Source organism: Bipolaris oryzae, assembly GCF_000523455.1.
Source record: "Bipolaris oryzae ATCC 44560 unplaced genomic scaffold scaffold_218, whole genome shotgun sequence".
Taxonomy (NCBI): Eukaryota; Fungi; Ascomycota; class Dothideomycetes; order Pleosporales; family Pleosporaceae; genus Bipolaris; species Bipolaris oryzae.
In genome coordinates this window covers 1-25,784 of record NW_006911494.1, presented here as the reverse complement: position 1 = coordinate 25,784, position 25,784 = coordinate 1, and the positions used below count along the sequence as shown (strand labels likewise).

The 25,784-nt window shown below is 50.8% G+C and overlaps 12 protein-coding genes across 12 annotated transcripts; 8 read left to right on the top strand and 4 right to left on the bottom strand.

Moving 5' to 3' along the window:
- Positions 1-1,218: 1,218 nt before the first annotated feature.
- On the bottom strand, positions 1,219-1,746 carry COCMIDRAFT_50306 (uncharacterized protein; the record flags this gene model as incomplete). Its single annotated transcript, XM_007694459.1, has 1 exon — positions 1,219-1,746. A coding segment is annotated over one exon (528 nt), but the record flags the coding sequence as incomplete, so codon positions are not given.
- Positions 1,747-2,207: 461 nt separating this feature from the next.
- On the top strand, positions 2,208-2,746 carry COCMIDRAFT_40899 (uncharacterized protein; the record flags this gene model as incomplete). The annotated part of the gene is made up of 2 exons (XM_007694458.1): positions 2,208-2,345; positions 2,447-2,746. The coding sequence occupies 2 exons, from the start codon at positions 2,208-2,210 to the stop codon at positions 2,744-2,746; spliced, it is 438 nt and encodes a 145-aa protein (XP_007692648.1).
- Positions 2,747-3,591: 845 nt separating this feature from the next.
- Positions 3,592-6,647, bottom strand: COCMIDRAFT_9356 (glycosyltransferase family 39 protein; the record flags this gene model as incomplete). Its single annotated transcript, XM_007694450.1, has 4 exons — positions 3,592-4,170; positions 4,219-5,978; positions 6,029-6,318; positions 6,376-6,647. The coding sequence occupies 4 exons, from the start codon at positions 6,645-6,647 to the stop codon at positions 3,592-3,594; spliced, it is 2,901 nt and encodes a 966-aa protein (XP_007692640.1).
- Positions 6,648-7,455: 808 nt separating this feature from the next.
- On the top strand, positions 7,456-9,080 carry COCMIDRAFT_107741 (uncharacterized protein; the record flags this gene model as incomplete). Its single annotated transcript, XM_007694457.1, has 2 exons — positions 7,456-8,716; positions 8,779-9,080. 2 exons carry the CDS (start codon positions 7,456-7,458, stop codon positions 9,078-9,080), a joined length of 1,563 nt encoding a protein of 520 aa, XP_007692647.1.
- A 442-nt stretch (positions 9,081-9,522) lies between these two features.
- On the top strand, positions 9,523-10,245 carry COCMIDRAFT_9354 (uncharacterized protein; the record flags this gene model as incomplete). The annotated part of the gene is made up of 3 exons (XM_007694449.1): positions 9,523-9,576; positions 9,763-9,927; positions 10,123-10,245. The coding sequence occupies 3 exons, from the start codon at positions 9,523-9,525 to the stop codon at positions 10,243-10,245; spliced, it is 342 nt and encodes a 113-aa protein (XP_007692639.1).
- A 636-nt stretch (positions 10,246-10,881) lies between these two features.
- On the top strand, positions 10,882-12,997 carry COCMIDRAFT_9353 (uncharacterized protein; the record flags this gene model as incomplete). The annotated part of the gene is made up of 2 exons (XM_007694448.1): positions 10,882-10,890; positions 11,261-12,997. The coding sequence occupies 2 exons, from the start codon at positions 10,882-10,884 to the stop codon at positions 12,995-12,997; spliced, it is 1,746 nt and encodes a 581-aa protein (XP_007692638.1).
- A 665-nt stretch (positions 12,998-13,662) lies between these two features.
- On the top strand, positions 13,663-15,088 carry COCMIDRAFT_9352 (uncharacterized protein; the record flags this gene model as incomplete). Its single annotated transcript, XM_007694447.1, has 4 exons — positions 13,663-13,726; positions 13,778-14,189; positions 14,242-14,367; positions 14,416-15,088. 4 exons carry the CDS (start codon positions 13,663-13,665, stop codon positions 15,086-15,088), a joined length of 1,275 nt encoding a protein of 424 aa, XP_007692637.1.
- Positions 15,089-15,659: 571 nt separating this feature from the next.
- COCMIDRAFT_9351 (uncharacterized protein) lies at positions 15,660-17,069 on the top strand (the record flags this gene model as incomplete). Its single annotated transcript, XM_007694446.1, has 2 exons — positions 15,660-16,061; positions 16,125-17,069. The coding sequence occupies 2 exons, from the start codon at positions 15,660-15,662 to the stop codon at positions 17,067-17,069; spliced, it is 1,347 nt and encodes a 448-aa protein (XP_007692636.1).
- An 898-nt stretch (positions 17,070-17,967) lies between these two features.
- COCMIDRAFT_107736 (uncharacterized protein) lies at positions 17,968-19,218 on the top strand (the record flags this gene model as incomplete). Its single annotated transcript, XM_007694456.1, has 1 exon — positions 17,968-19,218. One exon carries the CDS (start codon positions 17,968-17,970, stop codon positions 19,216-19,218), a length of 1,251 nt encoding a protein of 416 aa, XP_007692646.1.
- Positions 19,219-19,608: 390 nt separating this feature from the next.
- Positions 19,609-21,255, bottom strand: COCMIDRAFT_107763 (uncharacterized protein; the record flags this gene model as incomplete). Its single annotated transcript, XM_007694455.1, has 2 exons — positions 19,609-20,399; positions 20,451-21,255. 2 exons carry the CDS (start codon positions 21,253-21,255, stop codon positions 19,609-19,611), a joined length of 1,596 nt encoding a protein of 531 aa, XP_007692645.1.
- A 1,954-nt stretch (positions 21,256-23,209) lies between these two features.
- Positions 23,210-24,139, top strand: COCMIDRAFT_40890 (uncharacterized protein; the record flags this gene model as incomplete). The annotated part of the gene is made up of 1 exon (XM_007694454.1): positions 23,210-24,139. One exon carries the CDS (start codon positions 23,210-23,212, stop codon positions 24,137-24,139), a length of 930 nt encoding a protein of 309 aa, XP_007692644.1.
- Positions 24,140-24,157: 18 nt separating this feature from the next.
- On the bottom strand, positions 24,158-25,441 carry COCMIDRAFT_107770 (uncharacterized protein; the record flags this gene model as incomplete). Its single annotated transcript, XM_007694453.1, has 2 exons — positions 24,158-25,101; positions 25,147-25,441. 2 exons carry the CDS (start codon positions 25,439-25,441, stop codon positions 24,158-24,160), a joined length of 1,239 nt encoding a protein of 412 aa, XP_007692643.1.
- Positions 25,442-25,784: the final 343 nt, after the last annotated feature.

The window sequence follows — 25,784 nt, the reverse complement described above, 5'->3', positions numbered from 1 at the left end:
AGCAGTTTATTCAGACGCCATATCGTTTTCAAATAACTGCTTCAATAGGAAAAAAATAATCAATAGAAAACCTGTAAATGTCTCTTGGATACATGGTCAGCATAGGCAAATTGACGTGGCATATCAAGCCCAGGAATTACTACCCCTATGGAGGGGAGTAGCTCCCGGCAATGGTAGTTCATGTGATCTTCGTATTAGACAACTGGTCTCTTACAAGAAGATAGCAGCACAGATATACAGTGTAGGCACACGCCCTAGTCTTACCCAACGCAAGTTTAGCAATAAAAGAGATGATACCGAAGGCGCTTGGAAAGCAGTGTTCAGATGTAAGATAACCCTCAGAGCGCAAAATTTCGATGCGCAATCGTGGAGGCTATCCATTGACCCCTGGGTATCATATCGAGCCTAAGTGTGCAATTGTCAGGATACTGTTCAAGAGTGGAGAGGAAGTGGAGACAGTCAGATTCGTTTCGTTGTTGGCGTACAAACCCATGAAGGACTCTTTTCTTTTCTTTTGCGTGTGTCATACTAGTGAGCAGAGAGTTTTCCTGCTAGTACCTTGTGAAGTAGCAAAACTACTGTACATTAACATCACGTTCATCCATACAAGTTGTTCTCGTCGACGCCTACGCGTCCTGCCCAGTCTTCCCCAACATACCATCATCTTACCACTGATGTTTCTTTAGACCGTCGAGTAGAGCTCATCAAGGTTCAGTCTCGTACGGGAGCTGTAGGGGGGGTATCAAACAAACAGATGACCTGAAGCGGGCGCTTGAGGGCTTGTGTCGAATGGATGATTGCGTAATGTCGTTTCCTTGGTCGGCGACAGACCGTGATACCTAGTGGCATTGCAGCGTACAGTCCGGCTGTAGCTCGACCACTGTTGGCGCAGTCGTAGTTCTGCCGGTCTCGGCTGCGAGCAGCAATTTCCGGGAGGAACCGTCAGCCGCATGATCCACCGGCAGCCACCACCTTGCGCAGATTATTTTCTTTTTCCCGTAGACGACCTGGTTCCTGGTTCCTGGTGCGTGGTAATGGTCTTGGCGGTCTGCACGACTCCAATCTCTAGCCTTTAGCTCCCACCATCGTTCCAACATGCGCCGTCTTCCACCCTCTTGACATCTCCAGGTGCCCGGCAAGACTGCTCTTGGTTGCTCCAATCTTTCTTCTGCAGCATCATCACCATCAGCCCATGTCTACGTCGACGTCAGCATCGCCCTCGCCCTCGCCGTCGTTGGTGGCATCTATCAGTTCGCTCTCTCCACTCTCTCCACTTGTCTCTTCGCTATCGCTGTCCTCGTCAACGATTTTGCCCTCGACTTCACATTTTCTTGCAAAGCAGCACCCTTCCTTCTCGTCCTTTGCACCAATACCTATACCGACGTACATGCCCTGCTTGACCTCTTCGATGATCTTGTCAATGTCGACAGTGCATCCACTATCGTTGTCGTAGATTATCTTCTTAGCGCGGCTGTTGGCTGCCGACTTGGTCGAGTGCACGGAGATGATGTGCGTGCTGCCAATATTGGCCTCGAGACTCTGGGCAGTCGGGTAGCAAGTGTCGGTAACAATGTAGATGATGTGGGGGCCGGATGGCGAGTTTGTCATTCTCGTGGGCGCCCTGGTGGACAGCGGGGGTGGTATCTCGATACTTTGTTGAACGTACGAGTCGCCAATGTTGTGGGTATGGGGCGTGGGCGTTGGACCGTCTTTGGCGTCGATGCAGTGTGGACAGTAGTGGCTGCTGGCCTCGGACGCTGTGCTGGACGTCTGGCGTGCGTTGGGCGCCATGGCTGCTGCTGACTGATAGCGGTAGGGTGGGGGTGGGCAGTGGGATGACAAGGTCGAGGATGGGTGTAGAAGTAAAAGGGACTGCAGCAAAGCAAATAAAAAAAATTGAGGATCAAAAGAAGGTTGCTAGGATAATAAGAAAAGATGAGGACAAGAGAAGCCCCTGCTTGAGTGCAGCCGTTGGAGGGCAGCAAAAGCGAGGGTGCCGGTGTGTCGGTTGGGCAATTGCAAAATTCACGATGCTGTGCACATGGGATTTTGCACAAACCGGGGAGGGGTTTTGGAAATCATCGATGCGCGGCTAGACCGCATTGTTTAATTTATAGTCTGGCGCAGTTTCCTGCGTGTAGCCTTGAGCTCGTCTCCGCGGAGGACTGGCAGTTGAGGGAGAGAAGGAAAAAAAAGAGAGTAAGACGATGGTGAGGGAAGCAGAGAGAAGAAGAGAGCAGAGGCTGGAGAGTTGTGCATTTCTAAGCTCACCTGTTCTGCCCTCGTCGTGGTGGTGCGACTCTCCGTGTGGCTATTCTCGCGAGGATCTTCAGGTCTTGCGACAAGTACTCGCATGTTTTTTTTGTCGCCACCCAGCGACCCAAGTCCATCGTATCCAAGCATGGCCATTGGGTGGAACGTTCCAGATTTTTCTTTTCTTCTCCAGTCTCTTTTGGCAATCTCTTCTTTCGCGCCGATTACACGGCCAGATTTGGGCGGTCCGGGCGCGTGGGAGGTGGTCCTGAGCATTGCGTGTGCAATGGCAGGCGGTGGCGGCGGTGCTACTCCCTGCTGCCCCGACCGACTCCGCCGTTGCCACCAAGGGAGGTGGAAAGAGAGAGGTGTGGAATGCAAGGGAGTGGAGTGGAGTGGACAAGGCATGGCATGGAGCGGGACGCAAGAACAAAACTGTCGTGAACGGCCTTTTTTCTTGTTTTGCACCGTCTGCGCAGCAGCGATCGACTAGGATCTAGATTGGAGATCGCCTCGTCCTCTTCCGATCCCCCGCCGCCCTTCTCCCTCCACTCGACCCGTTGCCCTGAGCCCGACTGTTCTGGCCCATCAAAGAGCCCTATGGGGTGGTTCTGAGGACGGCGGACGACACAGGCCTCAGCCACGCGCTGCTTGGCCCGGGTCTGATTGGTGCGGGACGTGTGGCGTCGGCGAGAGTGAGAGGTGAAGCCGTGCTGGTGGCGTATCTCGTGTAACTAATAATGCTAAGTATGCCAGAGACGCAATCGGACCCTGCATCGTTGCCCAACGCCCATCTCCCAGGTGCATGCACATGTCCCAGTGCACACAAGCACCTCATTGCGGCCCGGCTGCTGTGAATACGTATGTGGCGCCAACTTGGCCATGCGACTGACAGAAAATGCTCCGTCACGTCTATCCGGCTGTTCCTTCCGAGGCATGTCTGTACATGGCCGTGCTGCTCCGCAAAGTCAACCACCATCCTCATCTTGCACGCTTATCCAAGGTCATGTGGACACTCCGCCCCCTCACCCTGGCACTCTACACGTACACCACTACTCGACACTTACTTGCCTGCGCCACACTTTGAGCATGCATCATCACAGCACCCCTTCTCCCTGCCAACATGCACCTGTTCAAAAACACATTATAGATAATCATACAGATGAAGCCTACTCCACTCTGCCGTTATACTTGTGCCCCCGTGTGCCATACAAAACCTAGCGCCGCCCGCCCTACACGCTGCTAATACATGTCCCTCCCTATACTAAAAGAAAAAAAAGAGAGAGGGAGGTACAACTGACTGCCACACAGGCGCCATGCCAACAAGAATAAAACTTCTTACTCCGCCTCTTGTGTTGCCCTCTTGGCCTCGCTAGCAGGCTGGGCCTCCTCTTGACGCTCCGCAATGCTCTTCTCTTTTTCTTGGTCCTCAGCCACTTCCACAGTCGGCGGCACCTCACTAGCCTCAACTGCCGCACCTTGCTCCCGGGTTTCTGGATTTTGGCCCTCGACATCAGGGTGAGGAGGCGCAACACCATGTTCCTCGGCCTCGTCGTGCGACTCAACTAGCTCATCGAAAACCTCGTTGCCTTCGTCATCAATAAGGCGCGTCCGCGTCTCATAGCGCGTCTTGAAGCTAACCTTGCCCTTGAGCGCTTCCACCTCTGCATCGTCCAGGACGCGGCCCTTTTCGTCGCGATACTCGACACGCTCTTCCTTCGCAATAATAGGCATGTCCTGAGGAGGCTCCTGGGGTGCGGCCGAAACAGCTGCTTCATCGACGATGCCTTCCTGCTTGACCAGTTCCGGCTGCTGTTTTGGCTGTTCGGGCTGGACATTGAGCACGGGCGGTGCAGGCGGCGCTGATGACGGCACAGCTGCTGATGCTAGAGGTTCACTCTGGCTATATGCTTCGTACTGTACACTGTCAGATTGAACTCATCATACCACGTCCAATTAACCTACCGAAGTGAGGAAGTTGTTGCACTCCCAGTCCCAGCTGTTGAAAAGCTTGACACTGTTGCATGCATCCTTAGTCCATGGGTTGCCGTATGCAAGCGGTGAGAAAATTGAAAAGACCATAATGGCAACCGCCAGGAAGCCGACGGCTGCTGCTTGGCCAATAGCAGGATATTCCCTGAGTCCAAACACGCTGAACCGGTAGCTTACGAAATCAAAGATCTGGCAAAGCGCAAGAATGGCAAAGTACAGGGCCGGAAGGTAGTGATGCAAGAACAATTGACGCGCCATTAGATAGAAAGGGAAGTAGTGGAACGCCCATCCTAGGATGCTCATGCCCACTTCATAGTCGAAACGCTTGAACACAACGTTGTTGTAGTCGCTGTAGCCACGCTGCCACCGGAGAATGGCAATGCCCTTGATAGCAACGTAGAGAGCAATTAGCGCTGTAGAGCTCCACCAAATGACAGGATTTCCAATAAGGTAGATTTGGCGGTGGTGTTTGCCCCAGAAGTTGATGCCTCGGCGGAGGATAGGCCATGAGGGAGGACGAGAATCCCAGGCGTGTGACTCCGTCAGACCAGCGTTTGTCTTCCACATGACCTTTTGCAACTCCCAGAACTTCCCAAAGAATCCAGGATTGCGGTAGTTGACCTTCTCCACTTCCCCATCTACCATTAGTGGATGCACGTTGCCCTCAATGTACCAGATGCTGTTGGGCAGGGTACCTTGCTTGGCACACGTAACCTCTTGTTGCTCGAAGCCCCACTCGGGAAGTTTCACCTTGTGAGAGAACAGTGCGCAGCCAGTCATCACATGGATCAGCCTAAATTTGGACTGAATGGTACGAAGGCGCTTCTTGGCCTCAGCTCCATCTGACTTGCTCGGAAGAATCTCAACGCGGAAGAGGTCGTTCGCGTCGCCTTCAAAACCCTGGTACCCATACGCAGAGACTTCGTTCTGCCAGTCTGCTTCGGTAACAGGCGGGCGAACATCGTGAGAGTGGAGACGTCGGTCGGTAGTAATGTGGTAGAGACGAATGATGGCGCCGTTTTCAATATGAAAGGGGCCTACGCCGTCCCAGGCTTTCGGACTAGTCAAATTAGGACCATTGTAGTCTTCCGGCATAATTGGCAGGGTCTGGTTTTCCAAGATCCAAATATTGTTCTCGTCCTTGTGAGGATAGAGAGTGATCTGTTGTTGCTTGCTTCCGGTAGGGTACATGTGGCTGTGAGAATGAAGATATCCGCCCTGCGTGTTCCAATGGCGTAGAGAGACGCGGCTTCCATACGCGACATCTGCCGGTACGTCTTGCATGCCCTTAGAGTTCAAAGTTGCCTGGAACTCAGAGGACATGAACCCATCACCCTCGCCAGGATTAACAAGGCAGAGGAAGTGAATTCCAAACATGGCCATGTAGAAGGAGACAGGAATGATAACCAAGCAAAACAGACGTGCAAAGAAGTGCTTGAACCACAGCCTCGGTGTTACGTTCTTGTAGTCTCCAAGTAGAACCCATAGTTGGACGAGTGTCAAACTGCCGACCCAAGCGATGGTGAAAAGGCCAACCCACTTGACGCTGACAGTTGCACCAAGCCCAATACCGGTAGCAGCCAGCCAGAACCACCACAATGGCTTGAAGGCCTTGGCGGGTCCCTGTTCGTGTTGGTTCATGAAGCAGGTCCATGAGAGCGCGGTAAGGGCAGTGAAGATGATGAGTGGAGAGTCGAGCAAGATGAGGCGAGACTGGGTGACGAGAGCATTGTCTTGAAAAGGTCAGCATCAGGTGCAACAGCGTCTACAATTGGCATCTTACCGAAAATGACGAGACCTGCACCCAACGCTGCTGTTGTGGTACGACATCCAGCAGCCTTTAGGGTCAGGAACATGGTCGGAATGGTCAAGACACCGCAGATGGCGGGCAACAAGCGCATAGTGACGTAGGGAACATTTGGCTCAAGGTAGTCCTTGCCAATGTCCTTGAAGTCAAAGTTTCCGTCAAATCCGCCCAACCATCCGGCCAGTGTAATGAGAAGCTTCGCAAGCGGCGGGTGGACATCCATGAAGAACCTGCCCTTGATGTATTTCGAGGCGAATCCACCGAAGCTACAATGACCCTGTTAGTCCCCATTCACAAAAATCATATCAACAAGAATGACTTACTGGACCTCGTCAAAGACAACACTGGTCGGCTGTTGGATCCTGAAGAGCCTTACAGCAGTTGCAATGGCGATCAGTACGGCTAGCAACGACCAGTCGGAGCCCGGGAGGCTGAAGATATCATTGTCCTTCACACCCTCGGAGGCGTAACTTCGAACTTTCTGCTGGGACTGCTGCTTTCTGTTCCGCGATCGTGATCGGGACTTTGATCTACCGGAACGGCGCGATGAGGGCTTCTCGCCCAGATAGGCATTGGATGCCGAAAGGCTCGCCATGGCGGCGGCGTACTGCGTAGGTGCTGCGTGGCCCGACTAAGGTGGGAGGTGGTGATGAGGGTCGGGGGAACCTTGCAGCGCTTCTACTGTAGCGTAGGCAATGGGCACTCGGGCCTCTTAGTCGGAAAAAGAAGAATTAATGAAAGTGAGAAGGAGGTCCCATCAATGTGAAGAGTGAAGGGTGGGGGTCGCAATTGTAGTTGCGGCGATACGAGCCAGGGGGAAAGACGGTTCCCGCGAGGAATAGTGCTGCGTACCAATTGACCCTTGTTGCAAGCTGTTCCTTACTACGCGGCCTTGCCGAACTGGGAAACGAAGAGCTGAATATAGATCAGGGTACTTGGTCGACTTGTATTCACCATATCATCTAGTAGATTCGAGAAAACAAGTCGTCCTGAAACTAGACCCTCGACTCGGTCCTGCACCGAGAGTTTTGACAGCCGTCGATGAGCCGAGACGCGTCTAGCATTTCACCGACTGCCTCAGCCTTGCCAGTGTCGCTGTGGCTGGAGTGTGGCTAGAGTGAGGCTAAGATCCGGATTGGAACAACTAGATGATCCGGCCAGGAGCCTACCATGCCATCCTGGAACTTTGCGACGCTGCTGCATCGCGAACTTGCACCGCTGCTACTCGACCCCCCGCAGTATCCATACGCGTCGCGTGCAAATAGTGGCACGTGAGTAATCGCGACTTGTTCTTTTGCTGGCGCCGACCTACGTACCACGCGATTCGCCATTATTCTACCACGACCTCTCTTGCGACTTATCAGCATCGCTCGCAGCCAAGTTCCCTACCAACACATACCGCCATGGCCAATCCCAACGGTGATGCCGCTCCAGCCGGCGTCGTCGAGCTCGACGTGAAGCCCCCCTCGAACATGGTCATTCCCCCACCCGGCGTACGCGAAGCCGTAGCAAAGACTGCTGATTTCATTTCCCGTCGAGGCGAACAACACCTTGTAGGAATGAAGCAGCGTCTCACCGCCGACCCCTCCACGAAGACGAATTTTGGCTTCGTCTTGGAAGACGATCCGTACAACGCCTATTTCTTGTGGTATTTGCAGCAGCTGAAGGAGGGCCATGGGCGCTCTTCGGACAAAAACTCTAAGCAAGCCGTGGATAACAAGCCCAAGGGCCCCCCCGAGCCGCCCAAGTTCCGCTTTTCGGCCCGCATGCCCAACATCAACGCCAAAGATCTGGAAGTGCTAAAACTTACTGCTCTGTACACGGCACGTGTGGGTGAGAATTGGCTAAAGGATTTGCGCAACCGTGAGTTGGGCAATTATCAGTTTGACTTTCTCAGAGCCAATCACAGCTATTTCCAGTTTTTCCGATCGCTCGTCGAACAATACAAGATCCTGCTTGAAGAAGAAGCGACGGTCGAGGCACGTATCCAGGAGCTACAGTACAACATCAAAAATCGGTTTCACGTGTTGGACCGCGCAAAGGGTCGCGCTGAGTATGTCAAATATGTGAATGCGCAAAAGGAGAAAGAAGAGAAGAAGGTAGAGGCTGAGAAACAGGAGTATGCGACCATTGACTGGCATGACTTCAGCGTCATTGCGACAGTCATCTTCGACGAGGCTGACGATGCTGCGGATCTCCCCCCACCCGCTCAGCTGAATGATCTACAGTCCCAGTCTCTTGAACAAAAGGCCGCCGTTTCATTATCTACACGTCGTCTGGAGGAGGCTATGCCTGATGATGTCACCTACTACAATGTCACTCAGCAGCAGGTACCACCGCCTCCGATGCAACCAAATTACGCCCCAACTGCACCACCCGTGCATTCGCCGTACGGTGCATCGCCATATGCGCCCCCTCCGATGCCCGATTACCGAACACCAGCGCAGATATCGCGCGAAGAGGAGCAGGCACGGTTGGCCAGGGAACGCCAGGCAGAAAGCGAGCAGCGCGCACGCGCGCAGGCTGCTGCCAGAGGAGCGCCTGGTCGCATCGTCACAGACTACGTCCCCCGCGTTGCCACAAAGAAGGCAAACGTAGCAATGGCCGTGTGCCCTAACTGCAAGCAGCAAATTCCTTCCAACGAGATGGATGAGCATATTCGAAGTAAGCAAATTTTCAAACCTTTCACATGCCCAGGAATGACATATGCTGACGCTCTTTCGCAGTTGAATTGCTCGATCCGCGCTGGAAAGAACAACGCGACAAAGCCGAAGCTCGATACTCTACGACGATCAATACCGCCGACGTTGCAAACAATCTCAAGCGGTTCGCCAGTCAGCGTGAAGACATATACGATGGTGCCACTGGCCAATCAATATCTGCAGAAGAAGAGGCTCGGAGGAAGAAGGCCGCAATGTCATATGATGGACAGCCAGATCCTGCAAAGGACGCTGCCCGCTTGTCGCAGATGCAGAGCATGAACGTCCAGGAGCAGCTTCGAAGGATACAGGAAAAGCATCGCCAGTAGAGCGCGTGTATTTGTAGGTCTTTCTTTTCCTTTCCCGGATACCACTGTCATCTTATAAATCGATTCATTTGCATTGAGTGGCGTTTGGGAAGTACGGGCAGATGGACCCGGCCTGATTGGGTTTGAAGAGAGAGATCAAAATGGACTTTTGTGTAAAACAACACTGGCCTGGTAGCCTGGTCACCGATATTGTAGTTGCAAATCTCTAATGAATACGTATGAACTAAAATTCAGTCACCAAAAATATTGATTTTATATATAGTTGCATAGTAAACATTGCTCGGGGACAAGCGCGAGCGGGCTGTGGCGGAGCTGCGATGCGGCTCGGACTTGCGAAGCTTTCCTCCGACCTGCGTCAAAACCTATGACCTAACCAGCGACTTTTATCGTAGGCGCAACACTCCACTTCTGTGTACTGCCTTCCACACACACACAAGAGACTATGTCATTAGCGCAAGCAACCAAAGGCGATGTTGCCTACCAAGTGCGCTCTCTGGTATGTATTTGCGCCACTGTAGTTCTTCAAGTACCCCCGCGTTACCGGAGCCACCGTGTGGCATTGCTGCCTTGTTTCTATTCCTTTTACTGTGGTCCTTGGGACGTCGATAGGGTTCATAGCTCGAGTGCGACAAATGGCTGCCTTGCGATATGAAGATTACCTGCTGACTTGCTACGTGAATAGTATCGGTCGTTGTTACGCCAGAGCAACCAATTCGCCGCCTATAACTTCCGCGAATACGCCAAACGGAGAACACGCGATGCCTTTCGGGATAACAAAGATGTAAAAGATGAGCGGGTCATACAAGAAATGGTACAAAAGGGCTTGAGCGAGCTACAAATGTTGAAGGTGAGTGCACAATATTGGAGTTCAGCATGATATGGGGAGTGGGTAGATATGAAAGTATTCCTATGTGGCAGAGGCGATACATAAGGCAGTACGCAAGGCGACAATGGGCACTGGAAGCTATAGGCTCTAGCACGGAGACGATAATCAGAACAGAGGGCAATACAGGGCGGAACCCATGCTGACACATATCAACAGAGGCAAACGGTCATAAGCCAATTTTACCAAATTGACCGCCTAGTCGTTGAGGGTGGCAAGGAAGGCAAACAAAAGGGAAATCGCAACGATATCGTCAGAGTAAAAGACCAAGGGTGGGATTAAGCAGAGTACGAAAGAAACGGGATGTTGACGATGAAAAGAGATGATCTTGTAACAACATTGCCCACACTGCACAAAACGAAAGGCGATTGCGTGGCACCATGTTTGATTGAAAACGATGCTGCGAAGACGAATGTATGTACTGTATTATATGGGGTTTGCCATTCGAGTCCCCAAATGGAGTGACGGAATGATATCAGACCAACCTGTACATTTCTAGCACCAATAATCTCAGCATGACAAATGATGCTTGCAAGTTTTTTCCGCTCTGGACAACGGCCTTACTTGCCAGCCTATCACAGCTACATGCAGTTGCCGTGTCGCTTCAGGAAGAGGTTCCACGTGGACTTGCCGAGACTACCTTTTGGAGAACTACATATATAGAATCGTAAGATTCTTTTCTATATGTTTCCTTATATAAGTTACTATTCTCATACTAACAGGAATTGATGTATGATAACTTCACCATCAAGCAGGCCGGGGTGGGAAGCTAACCGGATTTGGTATAGTGACGCACGGTTGCACCTTCCAGGTCGCAAACCGACGCGCCTCCCCTTCACGCATCGCGACTTCTCGCCGCATTGCGCCAACATCAATCCAACCTTCACCGCCTGTCTCTCGAGGCAGTCGCATATCACTATGGCTCCGGTACGTCATTTCTTTGCGTTATTGATAGAGATGCACCTGCGCTCTGTGTTCGCGAGCCCGCATCCTTGCCGTATTTGAACGCGTGCGCAAGGCGCTCTTCTTGCGGCGCGCATCGCATACAGCATCATCATGCCTTCATTTCTAAACCAACACCATTTGCTATGAGGCATGGGCCGAAAAAGGAAGTCCGCGCTTCAATCTAGGCATTCGTCAACAGATGATGACGAATGGACTCTAAATGCAGGGTCGTCCACTGTACTGGCACATGATTGACGCACCCACTCATAATACCAGACACACTCCTTTCCACTATGCAATGCCACAGATATGATGATTTCACCGGGTCCCAATGCTAACATCACGTGACTAGTTTCGGAACAGAGACCGCTCCAACAGGTCGGGGCGTGGGCAGATAGAGCATAATGTGCTGGAAGGACTGCCTATTACCCAATATCGAGAAGCTGAAATTACTATTGAACCACATTCTGCGGAGAACAAGCCCCTGGACAAGGATGCTTGGCCTGAATTACCAATGCCTCGGGATTCCCATATGCTCCCGGAACATTCTCAACAGCTCCTTCGAGCTGCTCGGTCTGGAAAGCTTTACAAACCCCCAGCGCCACCAGAAGAAGACAATGAGATGAAAGATGAAGAAGAAGAGACTAAAGAGATTCGTACCGGATTCACCGTCAAGAAGTACGTCAAGGTAGCACGCCACTTAGAAGGTCCAGAGCCAGAATATCTTGCCAAGAGAAGGAAGGGTCTCCCATCGCCATATGTCAGCGCCCAAGTCGCACAGCCTGTGCTACGTGAGACAAAAGTGAAGAAGCTCGACGCAGAAGGCAATGTAGCTGTCTACAAGGTCCTTGTTCCAGAAGGGCAGTCAGTGGAGGGGGAAGTGCAACCTACAGATGCTGCTATCGAAGTCGCACCAGCTACTGCTGCACCGGGAACGATCGTCGAGGGCATTGGTGTCGTGAACGCCGAAGGAATCGTTGTAGCTAACGACGTTGTGCAACAAACACCTCCCAGGAGACGGCCACCCCCTCCCAAGAAAGTCAAGCGTGGCGGTCCGGGTAGAGGCAAGAAGAAGGTTGTCTTTGCCGAAGGTGCGGCAGAGCAAGGGACCCCGGCATCGACTGCTGGTGGTGACGCACTCGAAGTACCCGGCTTAAAACGAGAAGAGGGATCTGTGGCACCTTCAGATGGTGGAGATACGCCAATGGCTGATGCCGGAGGCCAAGACGAGGAGGGCTCTGGTGAAGAGGGTTCTGAAGATGAGGATCATGACATGGAACGTACCTCAACACCCGCAACACCCCTGCGATCATCAGCCGCACCGCCCAGTACATCTGCGATGGATATCTCAGATACTCCGGAAGCAGCCCCAAGTGAACCCGTCGTGGAATCTTCTATAATTGTCCCAACAGAGCCTCCGGTAGAGACTTCTGTAACACCTCTTGCCGAGGCTGACGCGGGGACTCCCATGGAGGTAACGCCCTCGTTACCAACTGCCATTGAGCCATCGCAAAATGTTGGAGAGACCGAGTCAGCAACTGTAAAAACTTCGACGCCCGAGATCACCCAGGAAGCCCCAGGACGTGACAAGTCTAGCTCGCCAGACATGCCGTTATCTGCCATATCCCACAGCCGTCAAAACTCGCTCAATCATGTGTCAACTCCCGTGACCACCGATGTTACCGCTCCCGAAGATACTCCGAATGAAGCCCCAGCTCCCCCAATAGAAGCGGATGCTGCACCAGCGCCGACCGTAGCGTCTGAACCTGAACCTGAACCTGAATCTAAGCCTGAACCTGCCCACGAGCCTGTACCCGCGCTTGCCCCTGAGTCTATACCAGAGCCTGTATCGGAGTCTGCACCAGAAGCTGTACCGGAGCCAGTACAGGAGCCTGCAGCGAAAATTGAGACCCTACCAGAGCCGCAGCCGAAGTCGGAACCAGAACCAGAACCTGCACCCGAGTCAATACAATCCCTACCTGATGCTCCGTCTCCACAGCCTTCCGAACCAGATCTCATGGGAAGTCTTGAAGAGCAGCTTAAAAAGGACAACGACGATATGAACAAGTCACAAGGTGGCGAGAACTAACATTTTTATCTCTAGCATTACCTGCGTTCATCTCAGCACGCGTCAATGAGCTTGGCTGTGAATTGAAGAAGACACCTGATTACGATAGTGTCATGAGTTGCCGCATTAGGCACATAATCAGGATACTCTCAGCGGCAGGTTACGCATATGCTTGAGTCTTTCTAGATGGACTAACCAGGTGATTGGAGATTGTACCTCTTGCTTAATCTTTTTCTATCATACAGCGCCTTTGCACATTGGATATACAGATTCTTTTTAGGTGTTATTGGTCTTGTTCAACTGAAGTTTTGTGAACTGTTGTATTAGTACGAACGAATGACAAAGAAATTCATCATGCCATTTGATGCGCCTTTGATTCCTTATTGTCCATTACTGCGGCTGTTGTCATAACTGTTGAACCTTTGGAATTATCTTCTTCAGTTAGAGATGTGGATATCTGATAAGAAAGCTATTCCCTATCACCTCATTACGTCATTTCCAGCGTTACCCGACGGGAACCCCTCACATCAAGCTCGTTAATTCCGCCATCCTACCATTTACTAACGCGTTAAAGGCAGGTCCATTACCGAACCATCTACCGTTTCGTATAATATATATTTGTCCACAAACGTGCAGAACACATAGGTAAAACTATTCCTACAAACAATCCTTTAGTACAAATAAATATGCCTTCCATAACTGAGACTGTAAAAGCACATCAGCCAGATCTGGGTCCATATGAAGAACTGTGTAGGAGCTATTCCTTTCGCCTAATTGAGGTAATTACTAATAGCGTATCAGACAAATGGTTTCACACTCACCCGGAGCTTTCATTTCAAGAAAAGAACACTGCAGATGCCATTGTTAAACACCTCGAGACCTTCAAAGTGTTCACTATCCACTCTTCCATCGGCGGTCATGGAATTGCTGCCAGTTTCTCAAATGGTCCAGGGAAAACCATCCTTTTGCGTGCTGATACTGATGCCCTGCCCGTTGAAGAGAAGACAGGACTGCAGTACGCTAGTACAGCGCGCATGAAAGATCTCGATGGTGTTGAGAAGCCAGTCATGCATGCCTGTGGGCATGACATGCACATTACTTCGTTACTCGCAGCTGCAGAGTGCTTGGTCAGATGCAAGAACGAGTGGAGTGGAGAATTGATATTAGTGTTCCAGCCCGCCGAAGAGAGAGCAGGCGGAGCTCAGAACATGGTGTAAGTACAGAGAGACCCTACCGAATTTTAAAAGGATGCTGATAAAGTCCAGTGATGATGGTCTATACAAAAAGGTCAAAGAACCAGATGTCGTAGTCGGAGCACACGTCATGCCTGAAAGAGCTGGAGTAATTGGCACAAAACGCGGTCTCATCGCCAGCTCAGCAGACAGATTTCAGTGCGTAAACAATTATTTGTCGCCTTTTCCAAGCTAACAATGTCATAGACTCCGCATCCCAGGTCGTCAAGCCCACGCCTCAACCCCCCATCGCAGTATCGATCCCATCTTACAAGCAGCTTCCACGATCATGCGTCTCCAGTCCATTGTGTCGCGCGAGGTTGACCCCCTAGACTTTGCCGTTGTAACTGTCTCGGCCTTCCACGCTGGCGATGCCGAAAACATCATTCCCTCGGAAGCCAACCTGAAAATCGACGTGCGTGCAGGTCTGCCCCAAACACGTGAACGCGTTCTAGCAAGCGTAAAACGCATAATAGCTGCTGAAGCAGCTGCTTCCAACAATCCCTCTGAGCCCACACTTACGCCAACAACACAATTCCCCCTGTTGTTCAACGACGACGGTGTCACCGATGCGCTGGAGCGGTCCTTTTCCGAGCACTTCAAGCCCGGTAAAACGAGTTATCAGAACGACATTGCGAGGCTTCAGGGAAGTGAGGACTTTGGTATTCTGGCTACGGCAATTGGGAAACCGAGCTGTTTTTTCCTATATGGAGGAATAGATCCCAAGGTATGGGATAAAGCGGAGGCCGAGGACAGGATGAGTGAGGATATCCCTGGAAACCATAGTCCGTTTTTTGCGCCCGTCGTTCAGCCTACTCTTACTGTTGGCATAGAAGGGTATGTTGTTGCAGCGCTGACGTTTTTAAAAAAGCATCAGTAGGTGAGAAGACTTGAGAAGATCGGTGATATTACGAGTGGCGGCGGCCGCTGATTCATGGGAGTATCTTCTGGTAAATCATGTGAAAGAGTATGTGGTTGTCAAAGATCTCAATTGAGCCTCTGCCAATGAAAGCATTTTGGTTTGGTCACGAAGTCACCGATGGCATAGAGACGGCTAAGTTATGTTATTGAGATCATGATGTTCTTAGTAAATAGAAAGCCACCATGAATATGAGCATCATTTCAGAGCCAGGCAGCTGTATTGAGCACAGGGAAGTAGCCTTGTCCTACCCTAATGAGGATTAAGTAGCAAATTTCTTCCCCACCCTTTCCCCGCCCATATGCTCCCCAATGTTTGCCAGCGCAAGTCTATTCACATCTGAAGACTAGGTTGAAGCGCCACTGCCTGGGTGGACATACTCCTCTTTGTACGGTATTATCAAATTGCTTCGTACTTATGATGTATGAACGACGATGCTAGGTGACCCTATCAAATCACTTAAAGTCGGCGTCATCGGAACACCATAATCCTGCCAAGAAGTCTATCATCCACAATCACATTGCTCGCAACCATGTCGCACCAGGAAGATACAAAAAATGCTCCCGAAGAGCACCAGATGCACCGCACCGGCTCATGGCTGCCATCTGACCACCGCGTGCATAGGAAATGGCTTGGGGGCATCATAGAAAAGGTGGAAAGCAACCCAAAAGATCTCCATCCAGTCATCCAGGAATTCAAAGATTTGATTGAGAAAAACACGCGCATCTACATTCTCGTCAACTCCATGTTCGAAGAGATACCTGTCAAGAAGCCGTACAAAAGAGATCCGAGCGGCCACAGGCAAGTTCGTGATTATCACCATATGTTGGAACTTTTCAATCACATTCTTACTACGGCGCCTGAGTGGAGCGATCATGATTATTCAGTTGGTGTGGTCGGGACGCCATTCAATGCTATTCTGGACTGGCCTATGGTGAGTACAACGGATGCATCTAAATATACGAGGTGAACTAACATATCCGTTTCCTACCGTTAGGGCACACCATCCGGCTTCGCCTTCTTCCTCGACCCAGAAGTCAACAAGATGATCAAAAAAGTCCTGGGTGCATGGGCCGATTTCCTCGCCTCACCAGACTCAGCATACGTGCTAGATAACAACCAGATCGGCTGGTTCAGTGAGCACGGCATACACGATCTCGAACTAACCGCGAACGTGGGCCGCTCTTCCCACAAATTCGACGAGCTCTTCCAATGCGATCCGAAAAAGAAGCACTACGGCTACACCTCCTGGGACCACTTCTTCACCCGCCTCTTTCACTCAGACAAGCGCCCTGTCGCCAGCCCAGACGACAATTGCGTCATCGCAAACGCCTGCGAGTCAAAACCGTACAAAGTGGGCCGCGACGTCGCACAACGCGACCGATTCTGGATCAAAGGCCAACCCTACTCGCTCATGGACATGCTCGCCATGGACCCCCTGCACAAGCAATTCATCGGCGGAACAATATACCAAGCTTTCCTTTCCGCGCTGAGTTACCACCGGTGGCATGCGCCCGTCAGCGGCACGATCAAGAAAGCGTATCTTGTCGAAGGCACCTACTTTTCCGAACCACTGTTCGAGGGTCTCGGTGATCCTTCCAACAAGGGAGGCATTAGCGAGGACGGCGAGAAAACAGGCCAGGGATATCTTACTGCGACGGCTATACGAGCAATCATTTTTATCGAGGCAGATAATTCCGATCTGGGCCTCGTATGCTTTATGGGGATTGGTATGACGGAAGTGTCTACATGCGAGATCACAGTCAAGGAAGGGGAGCGTGTTGAGAAGGGAGATCAGATTGGCATGTTTCATTATGGAGGGAGTACGCATTGCTTGATTTTCAGGAAGGGAGTAGAGTTGGAAGGTTTTCCGGATACGCAGGATGTGGAGCATAATGTTCCTGTTAGGTCGAAACTTGCTGTTGTTAAGAAAACCGGTTGAGTGGGATGGGGATTAGAAGGTATTGGAGTAATGCAGAGCTTCGTATCGCTAGTGCTATGAGACTTTACTAATTGGATTGTAGAGCTGTAAATATTTTCCACGTATATCTTCATATCGGAGGTTATGTAAGACTTTCAAAAACAGGAGCGTGATACTGGACAATGATTTAAGCCTCGCCAACCGCGGAATGTACATGGCTTGTAACTTGAACGCTTATTCGGAAAAGTCTATCGACAAGGAATTCGCAACCCATTACTTTGGCTTGGAACAAGTGCTTACAACGATACACCGTGCATACGATGTTCACACACTTCATGGGAGTCGGCCAGGTGGCGCAGTATGTGTCAGTATAAAGTGGGGCGTGATTTCACTGCAGGACAAACAGTGAGTATGAATTCGTCCCTTCACCCTCCGCACTGGAGCGAATATTGAAAGCTAACCCTATTTAGTCTTTGTTGAGGAGATTCGAATTTCGGAATGAAGAGCTCTTGCATACTGTAGTAATTTTATTACATGTAAATGTAGTGATGCCTACAGCACCCAGTTGGCAATGACCAAACTCCGGTCACTGTTTACAGTGTTCTCGTCTAAGCCGGCTTTCTCACCCTCACACCTATTGTTCACAACACAATAGAGACAATACCAACACCACGACAGTGCTCAATCGACTCACTTCGAGAAACTCAGGAAACTATCCTCACCCTCACTCCCAGCCTCCTTCATCATGAAAATTTTACGGCCACAGTATTTTCGAGGATACAAATCCCTCAACAATAGGAGTACTCTCCACTCCATTAAGCTCTCTACTATACCTCTTTATACAACCTTGAAATTGGTACTCAGTTGATTTGAAAATTCATATCTTTCAAGTTACAAACTTCAGCAACAGTCTCCAACAATGTCTGTCACCACTTCCATCCCACCATTCCCACCAGCAGTCACACAGGAAGCTGTACAAGCAGCAACATCTTCCTGCCCAGCCGCCCACTTCATCTCGCACATCCTCAAACTAAGCAGCTACCTCATCAACATCACCAGCACGAGCACTCTCTTCGGAAAGCCTTCCAACGACCCCTACACCCCAAGTTTCAGTACTCTCTACATCCGCCTGCAAAACGGCCAACTCCCTCCTAGTCGCCTCCCGACCAACTTCCAGACTCATGGACACACTCAATCCCAAATCCATCTTCGCTCCGACAAATCAGCTCACAAACGCTCCTTGGCCGACTTCGAAGACCTCTACTACGCCACTCTCTCTTTAATGCAAGAACTCCACCATCTCCTCACCATCCGCCTCCAAAGCGGCTTCAACACACCCGCTGACCTTGCCTGCCCGTGCGGTCCCACCTTGTCTTCCCTACATGAGAGCCTAACGGCGTACTGGTCCTTCTTCAACGACGCAGCGTGTGCCAAGGCGCTCGACGATGCGGTGCGGGAAGCTCGCGTTAGGGCTATCCGCGACGAGATTGTGAGGCAAGTAGAAGCAGATGAGTTGGATATAGCCGATGCGAGGGCGCAGTTAGCGGGATTGTACGGGGAAGATGTATATACGGGGGTTGAGGGGATGCGGTTTGTGAGGGGTTGGGCGCCGGCGATGGTGGCGGTGTATTTGGAGGGGAGGTATCGTTCTTTGCTGGACGCAGAGAAGGTAGAGAGTGAGAGGGTGATAGCCATGGCTAAGACTGGGAAGGAAGAGTCAGAAGAGAAAGTTGGAGGCGAGTGTTTGGAGCCGAAGAGTGAGATAGACGTCGACATCGACACGATCCAGTTCCCCGAGCAGAATCACGTTGAGCGGCCGTCTTACGATATGGCCTTGCGCACCGAACAGCAGATATCTCTGGATCAACCCTTCGCTCACCACGCCCCTGTCCACCACGCCCAACTCCACCAGGCCAATGCATACTACCAAGAGCACTCCGCAGCCATCCACACCGAGCACTCCTCACCCACATACCCCACCGACCTCGACATCATGCTCGAGTGGCAAGTCCGCAACCAGCGCGTGGCAGAATACACAAACTACCTGCGTTCCCGCGCGAGTCAGGATGCGCAGCAGGCTATTCAGGGGACGAGGAATACTACCGGCGGCGAGAATTACATTTGGAATGGGAGGTTGGGATCAGACATGAATCCGTATAGTAATGAGTAATTTTGATTTTGCGATACGGGAGGCTAAGGAAGGGATAGGAGAGAGAGAGAAAAACAAAAAGTGGATTTTGGCGTTTTGTAGGATGGGGGAAAGGGGGGAATAGGGAGGTCTAGGTGGGTTAATAGGCAGGCAGTTGGGAGGATTCTGACTGCGTGCTGAAGTAATAGATTTCCTCTTCGTATATGCATGTTTGTGTTTGAGTCTTTTAAACGATATCATGGTCAAGTACGGAATGCTCTCTTTTGAAAGTGATTTATTGGGCTAGTGTGTATTTCAAAGAATTCTAGTCTTGCATTACAATAAGTCTTCTTCATTGCCTCAGAAAAGATTCAAAAAAAACATGTCAAAAAGCCAAAAAAGAAGTATTAAACTACACCATTAAACCACATACTACGACGACACAGGAGCAGCAGACTGGCTCCTCACCTCAAGTTTCTTGGGCTTCTTCTTAGGCTTGGGCTCCTCACTCAGCCTCTCTTTCTCCTTCTCCTCCTCCTCCTTTACATCCACCTTCCCTTCCCCTTTCTTCCCCTCCTCCCCCTCCTTGACCTCCTCCACCATAAAATTACTCGCCATACACCTCCCCCCATTCTGCTTGCCCACATCCATCGGGCAGGCACTAAATACCACCACAACATCCCGCTCAGCCCTAAACCGAACATAACACCTCTTCTTCCCCTGCGGCTCCTCAACACTAAGCGTGACACCCTTTGCGCCTGCACCATCATCGTGGATATCGCCCTCAGCATGCAGCGGCGCATTCATAAAGAGGTGGAGGGGCGTCGGTGCAATGTTAACAGTAATATCAGCGCCAACCGCTTTTGCACCTTTGAGGCCAGACGTCTCGTTTATTTCTTTGAGGGCGAGGACGAGATTCTCGGCGCAGCTGCCGTGTTCGGCGGGCTTGTCGATGCCGAGTGCGGCGTACTGGTTGGCGTCGCAGGCGGCGGTGAGGGTGTCGTGGGCGCCGGGGGAGGTGTCTTCGATGAGGGTGAGGATGGGGTTGCGGAGGTTGGTTAGCAACTCGTCGTTGACTTCTGGCACGAGCTTGTGCGAGGCGGTGCGGGTGTGGGGGAGGGAGAGGTATTCCATAGGGGGTTGGGAGGCGTTGGAGGGGTGCATGGAGGCGTAGGCTGAGTAGGCGGCATAGACAGAGGATGCGTAGCCAGAACCGGTGGCAGCTATGAAGAGTCAGTATGTTTTCATGGTATCTTTCAATTCTGCTAACGTACCGGCCATTGTTCCCGCGCCCACAGGTGTCTTGGAAAAGTCGTACAGTTGCTCTGCATAGCTCTTGTTTGGATCGCGGTAGTGACTTGACTTGAATGCGCTTATGACAGACTTGGAGTCTGGGACTTCCACGTTCGGAACGTTGGGCACGTAGCTTGAGAAACTCTTGCCTGTAGGTAGATATGACGACCATTTCTTAGTGTTCTCCTCATTCTGTTTCTTGACTTGCTCAGCACTGGGCTTTTGTTCCGTCTCTTGCTTGTTTGCTGCGCCTTTGTTGCGATAGGGGATCGAAGGGAGGTAGGACGCCCAAGTGCGCTTAGGGGGTTGCTTAGATGATGGCTCGGTTGATTCCGTCGTCTTTTCATTCTCGGGGGTATCTGGCGCTTTTTCAGGCGGAGTTGGAGTGTCTTGACTTGTTCCATTGGTGGTATCCTCACTCGACTGTGTCTCCTTCTCGCCGTCTTTAGTCTCTTTCTTCTTCCCACTTTCGCCGTCCTTGCTCTCTTTCTTCTCCTCACTTTCACCCTCTCCACCTTCCTTCTTGATCTCCTTATCTTCCTTTATTGTCTCTTCCTCCTTCTTCTCGCCTTCTTCAACCACCCTCTTTATCTCCTCTGCCTCCTTCTTGACTTCCTCCTCACTCAACTCCTCCCCCTCCCCCTCTTCAGGCGGCGGGCCCAACGTGAAAGCCCACATACTGACTACCTGCTTCCCATACGTATTAATGACCTTGATCGTCCTGCCTCGAGGCACAAAAGTCGCAGCCCCATGGCGCGCAGGTATAGTCTGAAGTTCCCCCGACATATCTTCTGTAGTCGTAAAATCGTGTCCGTCTGCACTTTCTCTTTTCTTTTTCCGATGCTTTTCCACTGCCGATAACACAGAAACAAGCGCGATTCCAGCGAGCGCGCGACGAGAAGGGACCTGGGGCGCCGTCTTGAATAAATTTGTATGAGCCAGCAGCGTAAGCCAGCAAGAAAAAAAACAGGATGTAGATAGAAGTGGCAACGGCCGTTAGTGTATCTTGCTTTTGGTCTTGTGTAGGTTTCAAACGGCATATAGTAGACGGACTAGAGTCTCTACCATTTCATTGGAACGGTGACGTATGTGGTCGCACATCATCATGACTGCAGCCCACGATTCGCTGGCGGGTGGCTTGACGAACATGGAACCCCTTGTATCACATCCCGCGCACTCTTTCTTGTCAGAATGCAAATGACGCAGTAGACGAACCCTGTTTTTTTTTCGAGGGGCCAGGATGCAGACCACTGAAGCCTGCTCAGAAATGCCCTGAGAAGGTGGCTAGGTAATCACGCACTAGTACGAGTTAGGACGGATCGAGCGTAGACACCAGATTAATGAGATCAACGCTAGCTGGACCATCTTTCTAGCCAGATGTACTGTAGAAAATATTTTATGCCAGGCATTGGCCCAGTATCGTTCCTATTAGGTATCAGTCGTAGATTGTTGATTGAAATTGAGATTCAATGTATTTTGATCGACAGCACTCTCAACACAACTCTTCACAGCTTGATTGATGCTCTACAGCTCTTTGGCTTGCCGCTGCAATTAATCCTCAAATACCAAATATATTGTTCCGAAACGTTCTATGTTAAAGTGGAGTAAGACAAATAGGCGTAGAAGCAATCTTGTTCGAACGTAACACAAATATACCGTAGATTTTCAGATATGTAGATTTTCTAGCATCGAGTGAGCGTATTGTGTATTAAGCCACGCTGGCTGCTAAAGGAGAATATCACAGTGCATATAAGTAGCAACTATAACTCGAAAGTGAGGAGTGGTACTTCGATAGTGGAGGTAGAACGGATATCTGATAATTCAGTTGATTTCTTCTGTACTTAATGAGTCTTATCCCCCCTCAAGCGCAAATCCCTATTCTTTGCAAACTTTTGAATCGCATCCAGGAAAGATGACCAGTAAAGACAGGGTCTTAATTGGGTTTCTTGTCAGGTCTCAGCCTACATTACACAGGTAGCCACACAACTGTTTGCGAAGCCGAATTTGGGTAAAGTTGGACGGCATTCTATCGCTGCGGTTGCTATCCTGACATTCACTGTAGACTGAAGGGATGTAAGTTTAACGGTGTACCTTTGGGAATGGTCAGGTAAGACATGTGCTGACTATGACTGAATTTAGATCTTCTACCCTCTTGTCGTCCTTAGTGAGCTCAGTGCGTTATCGTTCACCCCGACTGCGTGCCAGAAGGTCCTATCACAATGTTTTCCTGTCCTTCCTGGGTTGATATAGATATCTGCGTATGAACGAACTAATTCTTCAATTAATATACATGACTTTGAGATTTCTATTTTCACGGCCAGGCTATGTCACATGGTTGGGACTGGGCAGAGAAAGAATCACATTTGCCGAAAATATCTCTTGAACAAATCACGATCATCATACGGCTATCTGCTTTATTGTATGAAGTGGCATGCTTGGATGCGGCGCATTACAGATAACCATACATTTAGCGAACATGACTGGACGCCACAGAGAGGAAGATCATGCAGTGTTACACCACACGCGCGCTGTTCACATCAGGCTGGGCTGTGCAACCCCGCCTTGAGCGCTTATATCTTGAGCATGTAATACAATTCCTGGAATCTACAAACAACTCGTACAACTCAACAATCGTGATAGCAGCGAAGATGAGCGAAGCATCCAGCTTGTGCTCATTTGAGGAGTGCGTATAGCAACGCAACCCATGCGACTAGCTTGCTGACATCCGATTTCTGACAGAATGATTCAATCCGAGCTCTTTATATTCAATGTCGGCAAAGGTGACGGAAAGAAAAGTATTGCAGTGCATTCCAAAGCCGTCGCCACAAAGTCTGCGTATTTTTGGGCGCTTATGAATAATGGCATGGCAGAGTCGCGTGAGAGAACGGTGGAGTACACCGACATTGAACCTGAAGACTTTGCCCGCTTTGTCGAGTATGCATATCGCCATGATTATACTACCCCGTCGTGGGTGCATGAAAAAACGCATATGGAAGATCAGGCGTTGCCTGTCCAAGAGACTGTGATCGCAATCAGAGAGCCAATAACTCGGTCAATAGTTGATATTGGCCCTATTTTAATAGACCCACATCGCCAGCCTTCTTCAACATCCCGGCTTGGTCAACCATCACTAGAAAACAGATGGGAGAACTGGGGCAGCGATAAGATCAGTAAGAAGAAGAAGAAGTCCAAACCTGAAGGCGTAGTGAATCTACGCGCTGGTTTCAACAAGCTCAGTTACCTCACCTCAAGCGAACCTCAAGCAGCCATGCTTGCGGCTTTCAAGCCCCAGTATAACACCGCGGTCGATCAGGATTTTACACCAGTCTTCCTAGCACACGCACGACTATACACATTTGCTTGTATGCGTGGAGTCGACCCGCTCAAACGCTTGACACTACACAAGCTCCACCAGACGCTAGTCGGCTTCCAGCTTTATATGCGACGCGCAAGTGATATTGTTGAGCTCGCAAGATATGCATATAGGCAGGGCGACGACAGGAAGGACGACGGCACAAAGGACGAATTGAGGCAGCTAGTGCTCGAGTACATTGTATGTGAGGTGACGACTTTTGGGAAACATCCAGCCTTTCTAGACTTGCTACATGAAGGTGGGGAGTTTGTCGTCGACTTTTGGAGTTTGGCGTACAAAGAGGAGTTTGAGGCGTGAAGCCAGCAGTGGGCAACTTCACCCCAACAATCTCACGTCATCACGACCACGACAAGGCACGAGAAGTAATTGGCCAAAAGACCCCAGCTCCTCGACAGACTTGTCATGTGACCAATCCACCGACATGTCGACATAAGAAATCAACTCTTGCTCTTGACTCTGCATGCTCTCGCCCTGACACAGCGCTTTATCTTCTTCTTGACTCCATCTCCCCAAATCCTTTGTCAGCGGCATACCAGCCAACACATGGACTTGACTCGCAAGCCCGCCACATGTGAACACACTCCATGAGCATCGCGTAAACACGGCCATGAATAAGGTGCGTCGTAGCGACTCAGTAAAGACCCAACGCGAGCGCTCATCCGCAAAAAACGGCATGTCATAACAAGAGCGATGAAAAAGACTTGTAGCCCATTGTTCAAGCAGCACATTATGCTTGACAGCCTGTTCCTGCGCACCCAGAATGGGATCAAACAAACGGATAATCTGATAAATGATGAGCGCCTGCACAGCCGCTAGATGCTGCATCAACGACCAAGTCGGCGCCTCTTTCACCAAGGCAGCGATCTTGGCGTTGATACTATTGACTAGGATATTACCAGTGTAGCTTGCATTCTGGGCCATGTAGAGTGCAGATAAGGCAACGCAATCCTGATATGCCACGGGCTGATCGTGATCGGCAAACAGATTGCGATGCAAGAAATGCGTTGTACCCGAACACGCCATGCTAGTGACGAGCGAGCACAGCCCTTCGATGACGAAGGTACTCTGCTGCTCGTTGAGCAGCACAGGCACGACTACGGTGGGTAGCAAGGTCCTGCGTAGCGGCAGTCGCGCCGTCAACGAATTGTCATGTCCCATCCACACCTCTGGACTCGACTCCGACGACGACGACAACGAGGCCTCGTCGGATTCGCTCGACTCGCCGCCGTCGCGCCTTAATACTATCCACGGATCGCGAGCTGCATGGCCGCCAAGTTCCTGAGTGTGGTTGACACGGGGGCTACCGAAGTCGCAGTCCGGCTCTACGCTTGTGGCCGCGTTAGTTGCAGCGGTAGCGGAAGCGGAAGCGATAGTTGCAGTTGCAGGCTGGCTGGAGTCGCGTGGTGGTGTGTCAGTGTGTCTGATAACAATCTCAGTGTCGCGGACCGAAACAGGCGTTTTAGGTGGAGTGGGATATGCGCAGTCGAGGCCCTTGACAAAGCATCGTTTGCAAAAGGGGTAGCCCAGGTCGCAGCGCCGCTTGGCCTTTACGCAAGCCGTGCAACTCTTTTTACGTGTTGAGGAGATGTAGCCTAGCATTTAGGTTTAGAGTGGAGAATGTGCACGTTCAAGGCGGGTGCGGAGATTGTGCTTTTGCGCGGGAGCGATGGGGTGGTCGATGTGCAAAGAAAATGACCATGGGAAGGGCAAAAGCAAACAGCATGTCGATCGTCCGTGGTGTTTTGTTGACAAGTGGTTGGTAGTGAGGGCGCAAGGCATCCAGCCTTAGTCAGCTGAAGCCAGTAACGTTAAGGATCAGTCATCCGGCCAGATCAGTCATCCGGCCACCCCACCCAACTTGACCCAACGCTCTGCGCAATTGCTCTATAACAACGTAATAACACAAAACAAAATTAAGAGATATTATTCTTTATATAGATTT